General features: G+C 45.8%; 2 protein-coding genes across 5 annotated transcripts in view; both read right to left on the reverse strand.

Moving 5' to 3' along the window:
* camsap3 (calmodulin regulated spectrin-associated protein family, member 3) overlaps positions 1–10440 on the reverse strand; it is a 24410-nt gene extending 13970 nt beyond the window's left edge. For 3 of the 4 annotated variants that reach the window (XM_028985015.1, XM_028985016.1, XM_028985014.1), the window contains exons 1-2: positions 10025–10440; positions 2586–2851 (exon numbers count right to left, since the gene is read on the reverse strand). In XM_028985015.1, the coding sequence (XP_028840848.1) occupies positions 2586–2851; positions 10025–10157 (399 nt within the window). In that variant the 5' untranslated portion in view covers positions 10158–10440. Of the gene's footprint in view, positions 1–2242; positions 2852–10024 lie in introns of those variants that run through there. The other variant, XM_028985017.1, reaches the window with a different exon arrangement.
* Positions 10441–11469: 1029 nt separating this feature from the next.
* On the reverse strand, positions 11470–17853 carry xab2 (XPA binding protein 2). Its single transcript, XM_028985018.1, has 19 exons — positions 17728–17853; positions 17284–17432; positions 17082–17205; positions 16251–16448; positions 16037–16171; positions 15769–15933; positions 15541–15685; positions 14939–15090; positions 14740–14859; positions 14532–14663; positions 14292–14423; positions 14087–14200; positions 13477–13639; positions 13159–13349; positions 12950–13072; positions 12700–12871; positions 12498–12624; positions 12223–12332; positions 11470–12101 (listed from the first exon to the last, which is right to left on the reverse strand). The coding sequence occupies exons 1-19, from the start codon at positions 17761–17763 to the stop codon at positions 12040–12042; spliced, it is 2550 nt and encodes an 849-aa protein (XP_028840851.1). The 5' UTR covers positions 17764–17853; the 3' UTR covers positions 11470–12039.
* Between the last annotated feature and the right edge of the window lie 448 nt (positions 17854–18301).

Genomic DNA, 18301 nt, shown 5'->3' on the forward strand with positions numbered 1-18301 from the left:
TGGCTTATCATACGACTTAGAGGATAAAACAAATCTGCAAGGCCAGACTGCTTCCTGTTTGACTACTGCAGCAAACAAGATCAGTAGAATTAAATAACCATTAAATTATCTACTATAAGGAACAGTGTATATTGCAGGTGTAGTAGTCAGAATCTTCAACTGAATGATAAGAGTTCCAACATCAACATGCAACCCTGTAACCCAGCTCAGGTACAGCACCAACATCACCGCTGCTGCCCAGTTAATATTCGCTGGCATGATGACGCTCAGTCTGGATGGCAGATTATCACTAATCTTCACAGATCTTTATCCCCAATCTGAGGAGTGCTGGGGGGCTGGGCTGGGCTCCACTGGGAGATGCACCACCATTGTGGGGGCGGACCTACCTCCATTTCCACTGGCCAACTCGTCTGGGTGTCCCAGCCACCCACATGGAAAAAACGGCGGGCGCATGATCAAAATCGAGAAGATTAATTCCTTGTGGTTTTATCACCTTTGATCCTGGGGAGTTACCCAGAAATACTTAATAAGAGAGACGGTATCTCGTGATTTGTTTTTGATGGAAACAATACAAACATCAAAATGTTCATAGATGCATTTCTATTCTATTTATGTAAGACAATTCTGCTTTGGTTTCTTTACAATCCATTATTTAAAAAATAAAATACATATAACAGAATCAGAATATCTTTATTGTCATTGTAACAAATACAATGAAATTAGGTGCACTCCCTAAGATGGAGAGGTATCTTAACAGAAATCCAAAAATATTTCGATTATTATTTAATGTTATCTGAAATTATATGTTCATTTTATAAATATGATTGAATCTAGTTTTATATTCATAAAAATAAGCACCACCTGACATTCTACAGGCTCTGCAGATGCCTTTGTGCCATAACATTTAGATCCTCTCTCAGCCACAGATCAGCATCCATGCTTGTTGTTCAGTAACTACAGTAATAACTTGTCTAACCGAGAGCCAAATAATAATCGACTATAACAATGTACAAACCACAGCCAAACCTTTCTGGCCAAATAACCAAATAAATAAATGCATAGATACAAACATACATACACACACACTTTATTTATGTATACAATATTTATGTGTGTGTGTGTGTGTGTGTATATATAAAATATACTATTATAGTATATTATCAGTAAAAACTGTTTATGGTTGAATCAGGCAGGTTCATATTTAATTAAAAGGTTCTTCACTGTCATAATGGCAGTAATAAAGTCATTTATATCAGGTATAAATGTGGAATGGAGTGTGAACTTGTTAAATACATTAACATGTCTATAGATATTCTTTTGCAAATATCTAGAGGATTCATCTGTGTGTGTGTTTGAAAGTGTTTGTGTCTGGGTGGCAACGTTGGAGCGGGCATTAATATGCCAGAAGTAGAGCAGATTGCTGCAGCTCCAAAGCCGGTGGCTGGCGGTGGCCCACACTGGCTCCTGCTCCATCCTCCCAAAGCTGCAGCGTGACCCACTTTCCCCCGCGCCCCATCCGCAGACGGACTGAGTGGCGGGCAGCAGGACACCGCACCGCCCCAGATGTCCTTACAGCCCTGCCTCCACCCCATCCAGAACCACACCGCGTTCTCTCCCTGCAGCTCACAGCCAGGCCCAGAGAGGATCACGGATATGACAACTGCAGACCCAAACACCAGCTGCCAGCAGCATATAACACCACACATGCCGAACCGCAGAAACTCGGGCCAAACCGCAAAAACTGCACACAAGGTCCTGGTCCAACTAAACAATAATCTTGCTCATTAACAGCCCTGCCTGATCTTCCATACGAGGTGGTTCTATCTAGAACCCAACGGTCTCAAATTATTGCAACAAAACAGGGCTGGGTGATGTAAAAATGCTACAGAGCTCAGTGAACTTCATAGTTATAGCGATATTTTTCAAATCAATAAGCACAGGACATTAAACTGACATGCAGCTCTGAGCTTTTCTATGAATTCAGTAATTAGTAAAGTAAAGGCCCAAATCTGTACCTATTGCCAGGACTATCACAAGCTTGAAATTGACCATTTATAAATAATATTTTTACTACAGCAAAACAGCAGTATAAAAAAAATAAAATAAAAAAAAAAAAAGATTCTAAATAAAGCCAAGCAAGCACCGATGCAACCGCGTAACCCCGCCGAGAACCAAGCACACACACAAGGAAGAAAGAAAAACACTGAGCATGCGTTCTTTCGGCCCGCTGTGGCCTACTGACCACTTCACGTGTTTCCAGAGCCACCGCTCTCGCACGAGAGCTCTTCGTAAGGGACTGTTGATGGGGGCGGGGTCTGCCCAGATCTTTAATCCTCGGAATCTCAGCATAAACACAGACCCTACCCCCACCCTCAGCAGAGCCCTTGCCGTGTCCTCATAAGGCCAAAGGGGTCGATAACCAGATTGATTTAACATTTGGAGCCTGTCCAGCGCTGCCGAAGTGGCTCTGGTCATCCTCTGATCTGAACCGCTGTCGAACGACCCCAGACGAACAAGCTCCTCCCCCCGGTCCTGAAATCAAATCACACCACTGCTCCGGCTTCATTACCCAGCCACACTCTTACCATTTTGATGGGCTTGTGGCGGAGATCGGCGTCTGTCACGGGGACGTTTTGGTCTTTCGGGGTCATGCCCTTTTTGCTGAGGGTCTGCAGGAGCGCAGCGTTGTCTCTGGGCGGAGCCTCGGCGCCGGAGCCGGCCGCCAGCAGCAGGCCGTATGCTCGGCAGTACAGCTCGGAGGAGAGAAGCAGCCGGGTGACGGGGGGCTTCAGGTGCTCCTGTTCGTACTGGTCACAGTAGAAGGGGTCGCGCAGCTCCACCGGAACGTTCTCTACGGGGCAGAGAGGGACACACAGGCATAACCATCATGGAAACGCTGAAAGCCAGTTCAACAAGTAGATGGGGAGGGATGCTGAAGCAGGCAGGACCACGCCCTAACCCTGATGAGCAGCCAATTATGGCCTGCTGGAGTCCAGTCTGTTTCAGCAATGTGAGTTTTGAGGTATTCAGGTTTAAACAGTCCAGAATGAAGATATAGTGTGTGTGTGTGTGTGTGTGTGTGTGTTTGTTTCTCATCTTCAAGATACAGATCGCTACCAAGTGATTCATGCCAGTGACTTAACTGTAGCAAACAAGCCCTACACATAACGTCTATTATAATACTTAAAACTAAATTACATCTAAAATGGAAAACTACACGTATGGGATGCCAATCGCATGAAACACAAGATTCTTACAACGCTCTGCTTTTTGTTATATTTGTCCTTTGTAGTTCCTTCCCTAAGCGAAAGTGGAGCTTCGCCCACCCGTCTTTTCAAGGCACAGGAGGGGATGACAGAACACTCCATGCTGACACAAACCATCCTTATTTGATCTTTTCTTTTATTCATTCTTCTCAACCCCTAACATCCACAGGAATCCATGAATTGGTCCTGATGACCTGGAAGCGGACATGACAGCCCAGGCAGAATGAACATCACCCAGAAGCAGACTTCACGCTGGCAAAATTTCCGCGGAAGATCGACAACCTGAATTGAATATTTGACAATATGAGGTCAACCCACCCCACTGGTTCTGGGCGACTACCGTACACGATACACCCTGCAATGTGCCCGAGGTGCTCAAACAGCAAACAACCACCTGATATGCCGGCATAACAAATCCATCGAAACCCAGACGGAAATCACACGGCACTCTCCCGCTCAGGGAACTGGTTCTGCGACATTCGGGGAGGGGGGTCAGGCCGCCAACAACATTTACACCGAACACAAGCACACGGAGGTTCACGTCACGGAACACACAGTCCGACCAGATCCAGGACCAGCAGCCACACACACACACACGGATGGAGAAACCAGAGCGCTACATGATCAACCAGTCAGCCGGAGGGGGTGAATTTGGCATTGTTGCATGGCGGGTCCCACAACAAAAGCCGCAACTGGGCTGAGCGAGGAGAAAAGGCATTGTCATGCATTCTAAATGGGACATTCCCACACGGGCCGTCATCTGGATCCAACATGGCGTCTGAACCCAGAATGCAAAGCAGGATGCAAACTCCAGAGCGGCGTCTGATAAACGCGGCCGATAGAAGCGTCATTCCCCTGCGGGGTGCGCTGTGCATGAATGGCCGGTCTGTGCTGCACCTTGAGAAATCGAGCGAGATTACAAAGCCCGGGCTGAAAGTGGGAAAACCAAACCGCAACCAACACCACTGTCGCTGGAGAAGGAAGCGTCTAAAATAATTCACGGGAAAAGATTCAAGTTCCGAGCTGGTGAGTTAATAAGCCCGCTCGCAAAAAAAATGTTGCCAGACTCGTGTTCACTCAGGACATTATTGTGAGAGCAAACATCCTTCTTCTTGTGCAAACAGAGCATGAAACACACTTCTGCCGTGTCCACAATGCCGCACACCTGAAGACAGCAACATTACATCACGCACACACAAAGCAGGACTAGTATATATACTAAATATGAATTAGGAATTCGGCTGGAAGCATTTAACCAGTCCTAAATGAACGCACACATGCCACTTATTTACACATTAAACAACTGTATATTAAAGACGCTGCTATGAAAGTCTGGAAGCCTCTGAAGATGCCTTTTAAGATCAGGCCAGCTCCAAAGAACTCCATATGAAACCAGCCAATAAACCAGAAGACCACAGAGTCACAGGTTGTGTCCCTGAGCAGGGCACTTAACCCTGAGTGTCTCCGGGGGGGGGGACTGTCCCTGTAACTACAAACTAAATGCTGTAAATTTGAATGTAAATAGCGGGCACCCATTCTTTTTGTAATTAGTAAGGAGTCCGGAGACACCAAATAAATCCACCCTCATTGATCTTTATTCTTCATACGGTACGGTGCAAAAGTACAAACCGATGAAAGCGAAACCCCAGTTTATCTACGCTCCAAGCAATTTTTTATTAACTAAAAACAATTATTTAATTGTGCTTTTTTTTTTTTTGCTTTAGGCTCATTCAACAGAGACATCTCATTAGCTGGGGTGGTAGTAGACTAGTGGTTAAGACACCAGGAGACCCGGGTTCAAATCCCCCTTACTACCATTGTGTCCCTGAGCAAGACACTTAACCCCAAGTTGCTCCAGGGGGGGGACTGTCCCTGTAACTACTGATTGTAAGTCGCTCTGGATAAGGGTGTCTGGTAAATGCTGTAAATGTAGTTGGGAGACACCCAGTGCTTCTAGCTTCCAGGTATAAAATCGACAATTTTCCAGAAATGGAATTGCCACTTTCCCTTTTTTTCTTTTAACAACTATTATTTCTGTGTTTCACACTTTCAGTCCTTTCTTTGATTATTAATTTCACTGTAAGCGTATATAGACGGTACATATACAACAGATGTGCCCTTCACCTCATCATGTTTGACCCGGAGGTTAGAATATGATCTCAGGGCAGCGCTGCTTCTCCTCTCATGTAAGACTGGGTGTCGACTGGAAGCTAAAGTGACTCCATATCCTGAAGACACAAGAGTGGCCACGAAGACATTACGAGAGTGGCCAAGCTGCTGCTGGCTGGTTAACCTCAGCAACACTAGACACGGACGTATTCCCGCCACAATGTCAATTTCTTCACATTTCATTTAATATCTTTTTCTTTTGTTGTTACAAACACATTGTACATTCAACAATACACAGTTTAGCATGGACAATATTGTTCTAAAGAAATTAAATGTGACTAAACACAGGAGCACTAGTCATCTCATAGATCTGATAGATTTAGGGCGGGGCTAACTATGCTAATTTCACAACAGGATTATGTTCTAATTGCACCCCAACCGAATTCGGTTCATGATGTCCTATGATTTCAACCATGTCATGCATCCTAGAATCCCTGAAAGAGCCTTTAAACTTATTTCATTAATATTTACACTTTCGTGTGGTTTCTCAGTTTTGTTAGTGAGAAGATCACTGCTGTTCTGACATGACACATGGATCACAGGGTCTCCACTGCTGAAATTGCAGAATTAAACAGCCTTTTTACTCCATTAGAAACCCATTTCTGTCATTTCATCATGAACAACAAATTATTAGGTCAAAAAGCGCCTTCACAAGGACAAGTGTGTGTTTTTTTTACATTGAGGAATGTGGACTGGATCCACACAACAAAGGGCTCCTCAACAGTCCTCAAGGTCTCAAGCTGGATTCCTTCTGGCATTTCTAGGTCTAGATGTCTAAAGATGGAGTCTTCAGTGTACAGGACCAGGCTACTATGGTATTACTACAGTGTTTCGTGGTTTTCAGCGAAGCTGGTGCCAGGCTCCTACATCGGGTTTTGGATTATCCAGCTTTCTGATGGCAGCTCTGGAAGGTCAACGGTGTTAATTCTTTCAAATGAAATATTTCACCATCAGAGCGTGATGTAAGCTACTCAAACTCGTGCGTGTTTGGTGTGTGAACATTTCTCCCGGCTTACCCCGGCCACAGCCGGGCCGCTTGTGCATTAATGGCTGAAAAGCCTTGTGGTATGTGAAGCTGTGCTGAAGCTTACCTGAGGACTTCACAGCGATTTCCAAGTCCGACGCCACGTTCGCACTATTGACACGAATATCACACTCACGGCCTGGATAAGGCATGCGTGTGCGTGTGCATGTGTGCGTGCGTGTGTGTGTGTGTGTGTGTGTGTGTGTGTGTGTGCGCGCTGCCTCAGGGTTGCCACCGGTAAACTCACTAGTTAATGCTTAGATGGACACAACTGTAGTCCTCAGGCTAAAACAATTAGATATTAACAGCAAAAAAAATATATATATATATATATATATATATATATATATATATATATATATATATATATATGCAACAATACTTCAAATATTTCTATAAAAAAGATATATACGTGAATACATCTTAAATATGATATGCCCTGGTGTAATATGTATATTAATATTTATTGGATAAACACATTTCACTCAACTTTTGAGTGGATCAATAAACACCAAAAAGGTCAATATGGTTATATTTAGCTTTTATAAAACAAGACACCACAGATCCTGTTACAGACACGTCCAAACTGTACAAGCGAGTCAACGCCGACGACAGCGCAGGATTTCCCAAAACCCGCCACAGACTGAGGGAGGATAAATCCAGCGCCCACCGGGGACCACCGGCGTCCCGCGTTAGATTTCAGGAGGGTTGTCATGGGAACGCTGACCACCAAGACCTCTTTGTCTTGATTAAAGGGCGGTACAGTGAGCCGAGTCGGGCTTTACAACCGCTGCGCTGCGTGTTCGCGCGGCCGTTCGTCTACAACGCCGAGAGACGCCTTCAGCACAGAGGGCTTACAGACAGGTTTCATATATCCTGACAGGAACTACCCCTGATGTTGGGATACGCCAGTCACATTCATTTTTAATCTACATAATTTATAATGCATGTTCACATGAGGCGATCGCCCGCACTGTATTTCACCGCCACCGGTGTCGGTGCGCATGGCATCTGCCTAGAAGTAATATTGCTAAATATTAATATCATACTCTGCAACGTTGTTTACAAAATACATACACAGTAGGCATGAACATATAGAAAGGTCACGTGACACTTGGTTCAAAAAACTAAATCGGGTCAAGGTCTGGCGAGCCAGTGCACTGGGATTTAACGGGAGGTCGATGTGTGTATGGCCAAGACCCGAGAGTAAAAGCTCTCTCTCTCTCTCATAACACACACACACACACACACACACACACACGGATTCCCCCCAAATCATTCATAAGCATGCAAATGACAGCACGTGTGTACAGGTCTCATCAAAGGCTGAACATCTGCCAACTGCTTAAATACAGCAGGCGACTGACCTCATATTTAATAAAAGCTGCTTTGCTCGCGCATCGTCAAAACCAGGACGGGCACAACAAGGGATGGCGAACCGCGGCTGTTTGATCGTATACGTGAAGACGCAGGGGAGTCGGGCCGTAGGCCGAGGCGCCCTGTTCTTGTCTCGGGCAGGTGACGATGCCGGTGGCTCGCCACATCCTGCTCGGATGTTTCCCGTCCGGAGCGCGTTATCAGAAGCACCGCGTTCTTATCCAGGAGGACGGACCGGAGAAGGGCGCCGGAGACAACATGCGTCTGCCCTCCCAACCCCCATAAAAAACATCATTTACATTAACTGGAAAAGATTCATCTCTCTCTCTTCACCGCTTTTTGCTTCAAAAACAGAGACATTTAACAAGAAGCAAAGTGTTCATTAGCGCTCCGCAGACGTTTGGGGGGTTATTTACCGGAGATAACGGGAACGGGATTAAAGCCACACTGAGGACGGGAACAGGCCATCCCAGGAAGTGCTGTCAGATACAGCTGGGGCGGCGGGTCAGATCTCGGTCAGGATGAATAAATACGGCCATAACACACAAAAGCCCACACTAACCGAGCTCAACGGGCCCAAAAGAAATCATCACGAACAGGCTCGCGGGGTCTCCGGCTACGCCGCCGCCCCGTACTCCGGGAGCAGAACTGATGATGTCATCGCGTTCGAGCAGGAAGAAGACTGCAGTCCTGAGTCAGCGGGATGGCCCAGCCATGGAGGAACGTTCACAGCCTCATGACGTGGGATCTGGTGGACTTGGTTTCGGTGTTTTGTTTTTTTTTTTTTTTAAATCCTGCTTGGTCCTGAATGTACGGTTGCGTGACTTTGACCAGAGGGTGTGGCTCATCGAGTCCAGTCATCAATGCCAATGCGTAAGACGTAAACAGAGCCACGGCGCGGTTTGTTGTCCCCCTGCTTGCGTAATAAAACGCAACAGCGCCCATATCGGAGCCCAACGGAGCTAATCACGCCGACGTTTACGTTTTAACACATTTTATTTATTTTATATAGTCCAGATAAGATGCGGGAAATGCAGACTTGCCACAGGAGACCACAAACAAAAGTTCAAAGGTCATAGCCCTTTTAACCAGAAAGTTTGCGCTCTATAAGAAGTGAACGTTCTATCTGTGTCCTTGTAAATGTGGAACATCCAAAGTCCACACAGCCCAAACACCGTCTCCCCACCGTCTCCCCGTCCACATTGTTAAGTTGGAATACACGGACAAAAACCTACTGACGATTAGAAGCTGGGTGGTAACACTCGCCTACGAAGGTTCAAATGCCACTTACTACCAGTGTGTTCCTGAGCAAGACACTTAACCCTGAGTGTCTCCAGGGGGACTGTCCCTGTAACTACTGATTGTAAGTCACTCTGGATAAGGGCGTCTGGTAAATGATAGAACTGTAAATTTAAATAAATAAATATATTTTTAAAAAGGCCAGGCGCCCTGTAAAAAAAGGCGTTCTGGACAAAACCTCCAGGAAGATGGATGTATACACACACACACACACACACACACACACACACATACACTTGAAGGGTTCATGAGAATGAATCAAGTGTTTTTACAGGAAAGCAGCTCTCTGTTTGGGGACGATTTAAGACGACACTGGCTCTTATTGAATCTTCATGCCACACAAAAAAAACCTGCTGACCCAATCCAGGATGGCCCAGCCTTCACAGAGCAGTGTGTGTGTGTGTGTGTGTGTGTGTGTGTGTGCGCGCATTAACAATGGGAGCGTCTACAGTGGGTGTGTATGCCCGTCACTGACAGGTCGCTTGGTTTGCACAACGTGGATTCATTTCTCGCTAGATGAAAAATCTACCCCACAGTGGAGTCTGTAGTTTTCCACGATTGTGGGAAGTCGGGATGAAGGCCGTAAGTTTAACAGCGTTCCCACCAGGAGCAGAAGTGTTGGGAATACGGGCCCGTTTTATACGATCGGAGGGAATCCAGGTCGCTCCTGGTTCGGTTTCGGTCCTTCTTGTAATATTTTGGATCTGATTTATGCGGCAAACGGAAGGAAAGCGTGACGCGGGACGGGGGACGGACTCGTGGCGGGTCTTTGTGTGTGTGTGTGTGTCCCCTCTTCAAAAAGCGCTGAGTTTACACACGGGGACGGACTGACAGACAGACAGACAGACAGACAGACATTCACGCCGCAGTCTCCCTCTCGCCGACGTACCTGCGTTCCCGTAGGATTTCGCCAGGATCCAGGCCACGCCGGCGCATATCCGCGCTCGCCAAAAATCACACTGGTCCGCGGGCTTCACGTCCGGGACCACGAAAGTCTTCCTGATCGCGCCGGAGTCCACCATGGCGCGTCCGCGGACAGGCCGAGCGGAGAGGAGAGGGAATTCAGGCGGTCATCCTCGCCACGCTCCGCGGAAAAATAGCGCAGGATATTCCAGCCCCCTCAGCCACGGAAAAAAAATAAAACCTGGTGGCTGTCAGAGCAGGGAGAGGCGCGGTCCCTTTATTAATTAAAACCCGGACTTCCAAAGGAAAGGAAGAAGGGAGGGAGGGAGGGAGGTAACAAGCCGGCCCCGACCTACAGCTGCGCCTCGTTCAGAGCCCGCATCGCCGCGCGGCGCAGGGAGCGGAGCTCCGCGATGACCGACTTCCAGGTGCTCCCAGCCCACGTCACTCACGGCCCCGGCCGACCAATGGGATTCCAGGAAACGCGGGCAGGGGCGGGACCTGCGGCGGCAGCAGGTAGGGCGGCGATTCGGCCCCAGTGGAACAGGTGCGGTACCGGTATAACCTGCTGGCCGGGTGGGCGAGGAAGCCCCGAAAAACGCAGTTTAATTGCGTTTTTAACAGTGTAATTAAAAAAGCTTTTTTTTTTTTAAACGCAAAATTCCAGGTTCGTCAGTTTATTTATTTTGCTGATTATTTGCTTCAGCAGGTGTACCGTTATAATAAGAAATAAATACTATTATGGGTCATTAATTCTTACATTTTGTTTGCTGTAAGCTACAAATATGCTCTAAATGTACCACCTTACTTTTAAATGAAAGAATCATTTCTTTTATGGTCAATTGATAAACAAAAATGTCCCACTGCATCTCTATTTACATTTATGCCATTTATCAGACACCCTTATCCAGAGACACCTTACAATCAGTAGAGGCAGGGACAGTCCCCCCTGGAGACACTCAAGGTTAAGTGTCTTGCTCAGGGACACAATAGAAGTAAGTGGGGTTTGAACCTGTGTTTTTGTGGTCTTGCTCATAGACGAGTATGTTACCCACTACGCTACAACCACCTTTAGAGCAACATTGCATTTTTAACAGAGCACATGGGTATCACAACTGCAATCTCTTATTCAAAATATTATTTACATCTTTACTATCCTGGTCTAGAGGACTATGTATTGATCTGGAAACATTTAAAGCACCATTGATCTTTAAAAAGGTACCATCCTGCCCCAAATCGTTCTCTCATGTCGATAAACAGCTACAGTTACTGTTGACCTAACAGCAGAAAAACAAAATCCTCCACCGGCTCTGCATCACATGACATCCCGAGACCACTTGGGTGAGGTGGGCGAGCAGCCCACCGCTGTAACTTCGTAAGAGGATTACCGCCCAACTATTTTAATCTAATTACGAGGCAACATACCACATATTCTCGTTTTCTTTTTTTTTTACTTTTCCTTCAAGAAAAACACTTTAATCTCCTGGAGTGATACTAATTCCATGCGAGTTATAAAGAGAAGGCATAACCGTACCTTTTTACTAAGAGAACGTTTGCAGAATTAATCAAGTACACTTGACTGTGACATGGACGCAGGAACAGGTTTACAGCTGCGCCTGGGGCGGCCATGTGCCAGAAGTTTAATAATGACAACACCCCTCAACAGCTTCCTTGTTCCCTTCATCCCCGTCTCCAGTGTGAGTGTATTGGACTGCCATAACTCGCTTTTTGTGCAATCCTGTTTGTCATGAACTTCCCCCAGCCGAACGGATTTAACCCATCACAGGAACTCGGCATACATCAAACAGAGCATTTACTTGGCTGTCAAGCAGGTGGGGGAAAAAAAAAAAAAAGAAAAAAGTGCCCACTAGTGTACAAATACCGACATTACACAGGCATTATTTTAGAAAATGATTTTACTCTAAAGGAACATCGTATTGAGAATGGATTACTATTCAGTGCTGAACTGAATGTAAAGTAAGAGTAGGATCCTGATTTATTTCAGTCGTCCTTCAGGCCTCCAAAGACGGCAGTTGGGACACTCTTCTGCTCCAGCTGCACTTCTGTTCGAAGACATAAAATAAAAAACACGTTTACCATTTCATACAGAGTGCATGTCGACAACCATCTAGTGTAAAATGCACATGTGCTGCACAGCAATAACCCTGAGCAGTGACAACTCACCATCTGGCTCCACGTCCTCATCGTCAACGTCGTCTTCGTCCCCAATGTCAATCTCATCTGGGTTGGCTTGTTTGGCCAGTTCAGAGAGTTCACTCCGAGAAGCATCACTCCTACAAATACGAACACACATGTAAATATTCAGTTTATTGACAGAACAAACCAGCAGATTTGCTTTTCTGTCCCCTGAAGCCCTGGTGGAATCTGATGGACAAGCCCAATCCCGATAATCTGCACAGTTCTGCACAACAAACATCAGCAGCCAAATGAAGACCAACCTGACAAACAGGATCTTCTCTTTGGGTTTGGGCTGATCCCGCTCAGCCTCTGCAGCCAACTGTTGTGCTTTCTGTTCCAACATCTTCATGTCATCCACCCCGCTCTGGCCCGGGGCGAGGTCTGACACTGCAAAAACAGGGTCAGTACTGAGCCTGTAGTGGCACATTTTAATAATAACAGTGACAACACATTCCTTCTTACCTGTACCGGTGGCACTGGAGGTGGCCTTGAGCATCTGTGAAGACATGAAGTTGACCTGGGTGTTGTATGTGGCCTGAACACTGCGCTTGATCCTCAGCATCTCCCGGATCGTGTCCTCGTTTCCATGGCGAATCTCAAACTCCTTCCATGTTTGCCAGAAATTAGGAGTCATCTAGACGAGAGAGTGGAAGGTTTTTATTTCAGGTCGACATTTTACTACGCAGGAGGAAGCAGCGGGCAGGTTTCATACCCTGGGGTCACAGATTTGGGAGCAGTAGGAATAGATGGCTCGGCCACGGTCAATCTCGCCCAGCTTGCTCTCCATGTCTGCAAAGCGTAGACACATATCCCGTGCATGTTCATCTGGAAGAACCTTGAACAAAGAAAGAAAAAATAAGAGAACTGTGAATGGAGAGTTGAGAAGTCTGCACCCTGTATAGAGTTCTTTTTGGCCCATACCTCTATGGCCTTCTGGTAAATAGCTCTTGTGTGGGTGACCCCATAGATTTCGGCTGCCCTCTTAATGTAAATGTTGAACATTTGATGCTGTTCCTCGGTCTCTACAGCTTGAGTGGCTCGCTCATACACTGCCATAGCATGTCGAGCCAGCCCATACTCCTCCTCAAGCTTAGCATAGAGCAAGAAGATAGCTTTGGGGGGGGAGGAGAAAAAAAATGCACTTATATATTTTTAAATCTCTCTGGCTGAGAAGCCCTTTTCATTAAAACACTACCGAAGACCACATTTTTTGGGGGGTTTGTTTGGTAGGTGACTTACTTTTGCAGAACTTTGCTGGGCAGCCATCCAGCGCTTGCTCAAATAGGTCCCGTGCTCTCTCCAGCTTTTTGCCCCCATAGCGGTCAATGAATTTGGTGAGGTATGTGTTCCAGATGTCAAAGACATTGGGCCACCGGAAAAGGGCAATGCCACGCTCATATGCCTGCAGGTCACCCAGGAAAATCAAAGGAATTAATGCTTTATGATGTATTCTCTACACATATGAACATTTCTCGTGGCTGACAGAAAATAAAACACAAACCAATATTAAGATTTTTTTTTTTTTTTTTTTTTTAAGATGGACAGAAATTGTGATTTGACACCATATGTAATCCCACACCACCCAGCTCAACCAAGAAGAGTCTTCTTGGATCTTACACATTCCAGATATAATATTCCAGTTCTGGGATATTTTCATCCAAACCTAGATAAAATATTCATCTGAGCCACACACATTCTGGGATGCAACAGTAACAGAAGGGCTGGGAGAAACAACTTCAGGTCATGTGAGGGGAGTCTACATTTGCAGCCCATCAGAAGCATTTTCATATTTCCAAACGGCTAAGGCCATATAATTAATGACCGTCTTGTAACGAGTAACTCCACTCACCTTGAAGCTCTCCTCAAAATAGTTGTGTTCCTCTAAAAACATGGCATAATTGATGATGATCTGAGGCGTAGCAATCCGTAGGTCAATGATGCGATCATAGACAGCTTTCGTAGACTGAGAAAAAAAATGAACAAAAACAGTCACAAACCATGCAAACACTAGAATTACACCAGTCTACACAGGCAAGTTCCACGAAAGGACAAACCTGGAAGGTCCCAAGACTCTCCTCCAGGTCAGCTAGCATGGACCACACTTTCAGGGACTTGTATACTCGGTTTTGCACAGGCTCAGACGAATCAAAGTATTCTGCTTTTCTGGCAGGGATAGCTGTTGCTTTCTGTTAAGAGAGAACACAAGCATGAAAATAATCAGTGACCCTGCACAGCAAGTGTTCAGAAGTGCACATCCACTTGGGCAACTGAAAGCGAACACATGTGAGTCTCACCCTCAGGATCCGTAATGCCTGCTCGTAATTCTCATGGCGAAGCTCCATTTCGCCATACTCACACCACACTGCAGCCAGATCGTCCACCTGCTTGTAGTTCACCTTTGTGGCTTTTTCAAAGATGGTCCTTGCCTAAGAGGTGTGAAAAGAATTTAAAATCTTGGATACCTGCGTATGTGACAGGAACATTGCAGAGACAAGCTCTTACGTCATCTATCTGCTCGTTGTCCTCATAGAACTTCGCAAAAGCCACCCACAGCGAGTGGGGCTTCCCTGTGGCCTTGATAGAATCCACTGTTTGCACTGCTTCTGTGTATGTATTAATTACCTGTGAAATAAATTTGGAAAATGTATAAGTACAAAAGCGCCGATCTGGTCTCATTCTTCTTGAAAGGGACATGACTCACCTGGTGAGGGCTCCCCTCGTACAACTTGACCCTTTTGTGCCATTCGTGGACATTATGTGGATTTTGCCGGAGCAGGACACTGTTCAACAGAAGCGGCCGCCGTGTGATGAGCTGCTCAAACCGGGCCAGGCGCAGCTCCAAATCAACGTCATCTACAAAATTCCAAATGCGAGAAATGTCAGATTTCACTGGTTACACATTACAGAATAGTCGGATTGATAAGACATGAATACAACAGATCACAGTGCATTTAAACTATAGATCAGAAATTCCAGACTATGAATATATAACTAAATATAGGCAGCAAAAAAATAGAAACACACTTGTCTATAAGCCGATCGCTTTTAACTTCGGCTGCATTTCTTTGTGTCTATTCGATGATGAGGTTGTGTGCAGGAAGTGCAAAAACTGTTTCAAATACAGTTTCATTGGTCCACTGTGACCTGTTCGGTAATTTCATTGCTAGCTAGCCTATGAAAATCCATAAGTAAATTCTCAAAGCCTGTGAAAAACGTAGCAGCATATATGCCGGAATTTATGGTATATCTATCACCAGCACAAAGTGTATAAAGCTGCATGATAAAAATAAAATCGCATCACACCTTCATCATCCTGTCCCATTTCTGACGTGGTCTCCATTTTAGCCGCTATCATGCTTTCCTCAAACTGGGCATAGCTGTCAAACACCAGGGTGAAGTCTCGCACCGTCACCACTGTCAGGATGGCCTCTTCATACACGTCACGGGCCTTGGCAAAAGAAACAAAGGGTGACGTCACTTCAGAAACAAACCGTCTAAAAAGGAAGATGTCTTCAGAGGTTTGGCACACACCTTCTCAAAGTGGCCACTGCGGATGTAGTAATCGGCCAGGGAGCACCAAAGCTTTCCCAGCTGATCTGTGAAGCGGGTGAGCCCGCCTCTGATGATTGCACCTACGTTTAACGAAGTCACCTTGTCAGGGTTCTGAGAGATCAGGTCGCAGAGCTCGTGCCACAGCTGAAACGTCAAGCGTTGCGGAAATGAGCTCAATTTCTCTACCTCAAGCCATTCATTCATAATTAGTTCAATAAGACAGATCCTCACACTAGAAAATTCTTACCTGGTAATTAGACTTCCCCTTCTTGGAAACAAAATTCTCATCATTCACGACAGCGGCCAGCCGCACCGCCGCTTCGTCCAGCCGCCCAATTGAACGGAGGTAATCGATGTATTCCTCAGCGTTCTCTGGCGAGAGCTACAGACATGGCGTTTACAGTGGCCGCGTCTACAGAATATGGCTGCACTATTCTGTCTGTGTAAGGTTATTTACTCACCTTAAGGTATCGGCGATACACACGTATGGCAGTCTCTGGCAGTGGCAGCTTCCGAGCAAAGCCGAGATAGAGAGGCCAGATTCTTGTATGCTGGGTGATGGGCAGAGCCCGCAGGGCCCGGTCAAATGCGCGCCGACTACGAGTGATTTTACACTGACACACCAGGAACTGACAGTAATCCAACCAAACCCGGGGCATCTAAGAGACAAGACCAAGAAAAGACCAAGAGCATTCATTACATTCATATTGAAGTTGACTTTATTGTCATTTCAGCTATATGCTGTTAGACAGTACATAGTAAAATGAAATAACATTTCTCCAGAACCTGGTGCTACATGTTACATCTGACAAAGTTACAAACTGACCATAAAGTGCACGTGTGCGACACTGACAAACTGGGCTACATAAGGTGCAAAGGGACACAGGCAGTGCAAGAGTAGACAACAATGAGCCAAACAGGTGAAATGAATAATAAATATGCAAAGTAAAATAGTGCAAATACTGCTGTGCAAAGGCGAACGGTGCATTAATAGGTAATATTACAGACAGATAATATTACAATATAATAGAGGTGGTGTGTGTGTGTGTCAGACAACAGCCTGATAATGTATAACTAGCTAATCTTTACACATAATGTCTAGTAAATTTTGACCATATCACAATAAAACTTGCCTTTCATCATCTCTGACCTCACCAGTGAGGGTTCGGGTGCTAGTAGCCTAGTTGGCAATGCAGACCACAACATCACAGGTTCGAACCCCACTTACTACAACCGGGTTCCCGAGTGTCCCCAGGGGCACTGTCCCCATCACTACGTCACTCTGGACCCACCTTGTGCATGAACACAAGCGCCCGCTCGTGGCACCTGTTGACCTCCTCGTAGGCCGGCTCGGTGATGCACCTCCCCTTCACCTGCTTCCTCCTCTCCCTCAGGTAGTTATACCACAGCTTGTAACTGGAGGACAGGGACGCGGCGTTTTTAATGAAAGGGCCTGAGGATGTGACATGGTCATGAGGGTCACGTGACCGTTACCTGCCCGGAAGTTCCTTCAGGGCGCGCTCGTAGATCATGTTCAGCACGGGCTTGGGCGCGTTCTGCTTGAACTCGATGTAGCGCATCCAGCATTTCACAGAGTAGGGATTCCTGATGATCTCCTCTTCGTAAGGCAGGTCGTCCTCTTCCTGAAGAAACAATACCGACAATAAAGGAGAGAAAGTTAGTGTTAGCCCGATAGCCTACCACTAGCCACTTGCGTAAATAGCCACTAATTTAGTTACAAACCGGGGGATCACGTGTCCTCAGACGCAAAATAAAGATTTGTATTAATAGCGCCAATGACGGCTTAATAACACAGCCCACGTAGAAAAGTTAGAAAGCTTTGTTAGCTAGCAGCATCTTGGCCGCACTCTCCAAGGCGGAACTTGGGATTTTTCTGTAACAAGAAGACGCCCACCTGATGGAAACATGAATACTTACAAACACCACACCAGATTTCCCGTTTAAAATCGCCATTTTCGCCGGGGAAAGAAAGTTTAGAAAACGCGATTACAGATTACTGCTTTTCCCATAACGTGCTGCAAACGCAACGTTGACCCCGCCCCATCACCCCTCTGATTGGCTGGCACGTTACGTCATTTCCGGATTCGTCTGCGGTCGAGGGTCAACGTTGTCCTACTGATTTAACATTGATGCTTTATTAGGAACATTTATTACACTAGCCACATGTAATAAATCGCTTCTTCGTTTTTTTCTCTGTGTCTATGTGATGCTACTTCATAATATATTTAAACAAAAGCTGAAACAGGGACATATTAAAGGTTTGTGACAAAAAGAATGTACACTATAACATATACATTTGAAACCAGATTAACATACACCTAAAAACTAAATTCCTTACTAACAAACAGAATGAACTTTATCTGTCTTAGATCATTAATTATTAACGTATTGTTGTATTTGTTAATGTCCGAATCAAGTGAGGGATCAGTATACGTACACTATGTGTTTTGTGCTCAAAAGGAAAACTCCAAATGAGTCCATTCTGAGATAA

The sequence above is a fragment of the Denticeps clupeoides genome, chromosome 7, assembly GCF_900700375.1.
Source record: "Denticeps clupeoides chromosome 7, fDenClu1.1, whole genome shotgun sequence".
In the NCBI taxonomy this organism is placed as follows: domain Eukaryota; kingdom Metazoa; phylum Chordata; class Actinopteri; order Clupeiformes; family Denticipitidae; genus Denticeps; species Denticeps clupeoides.

Excerpts from the sequence above, each read along its gene's own strand:
- xab2 (XM_028985018.1), bottom strand. The coding sequence starts at position 17,763 with ATGGCGATTTTAAACGGGAAATCTGGTGTGGTGTTT. Across the intron at positions 14,860-14,938 it reads ACGAGGGGAGCCCTCACCAG|GTAATTAATACATACACAGA; the intron begins GTGAGTCATGTC and ends TTTATTTCACAG. Across the intron at positions 13,640-14,086 it reads ATTTTGAGGAGAGCTTCAAG|GCATATGAGCGTGGCATTGC; the intron begins GTGAGTGGAGTT and ends GGTGACCTGCAG.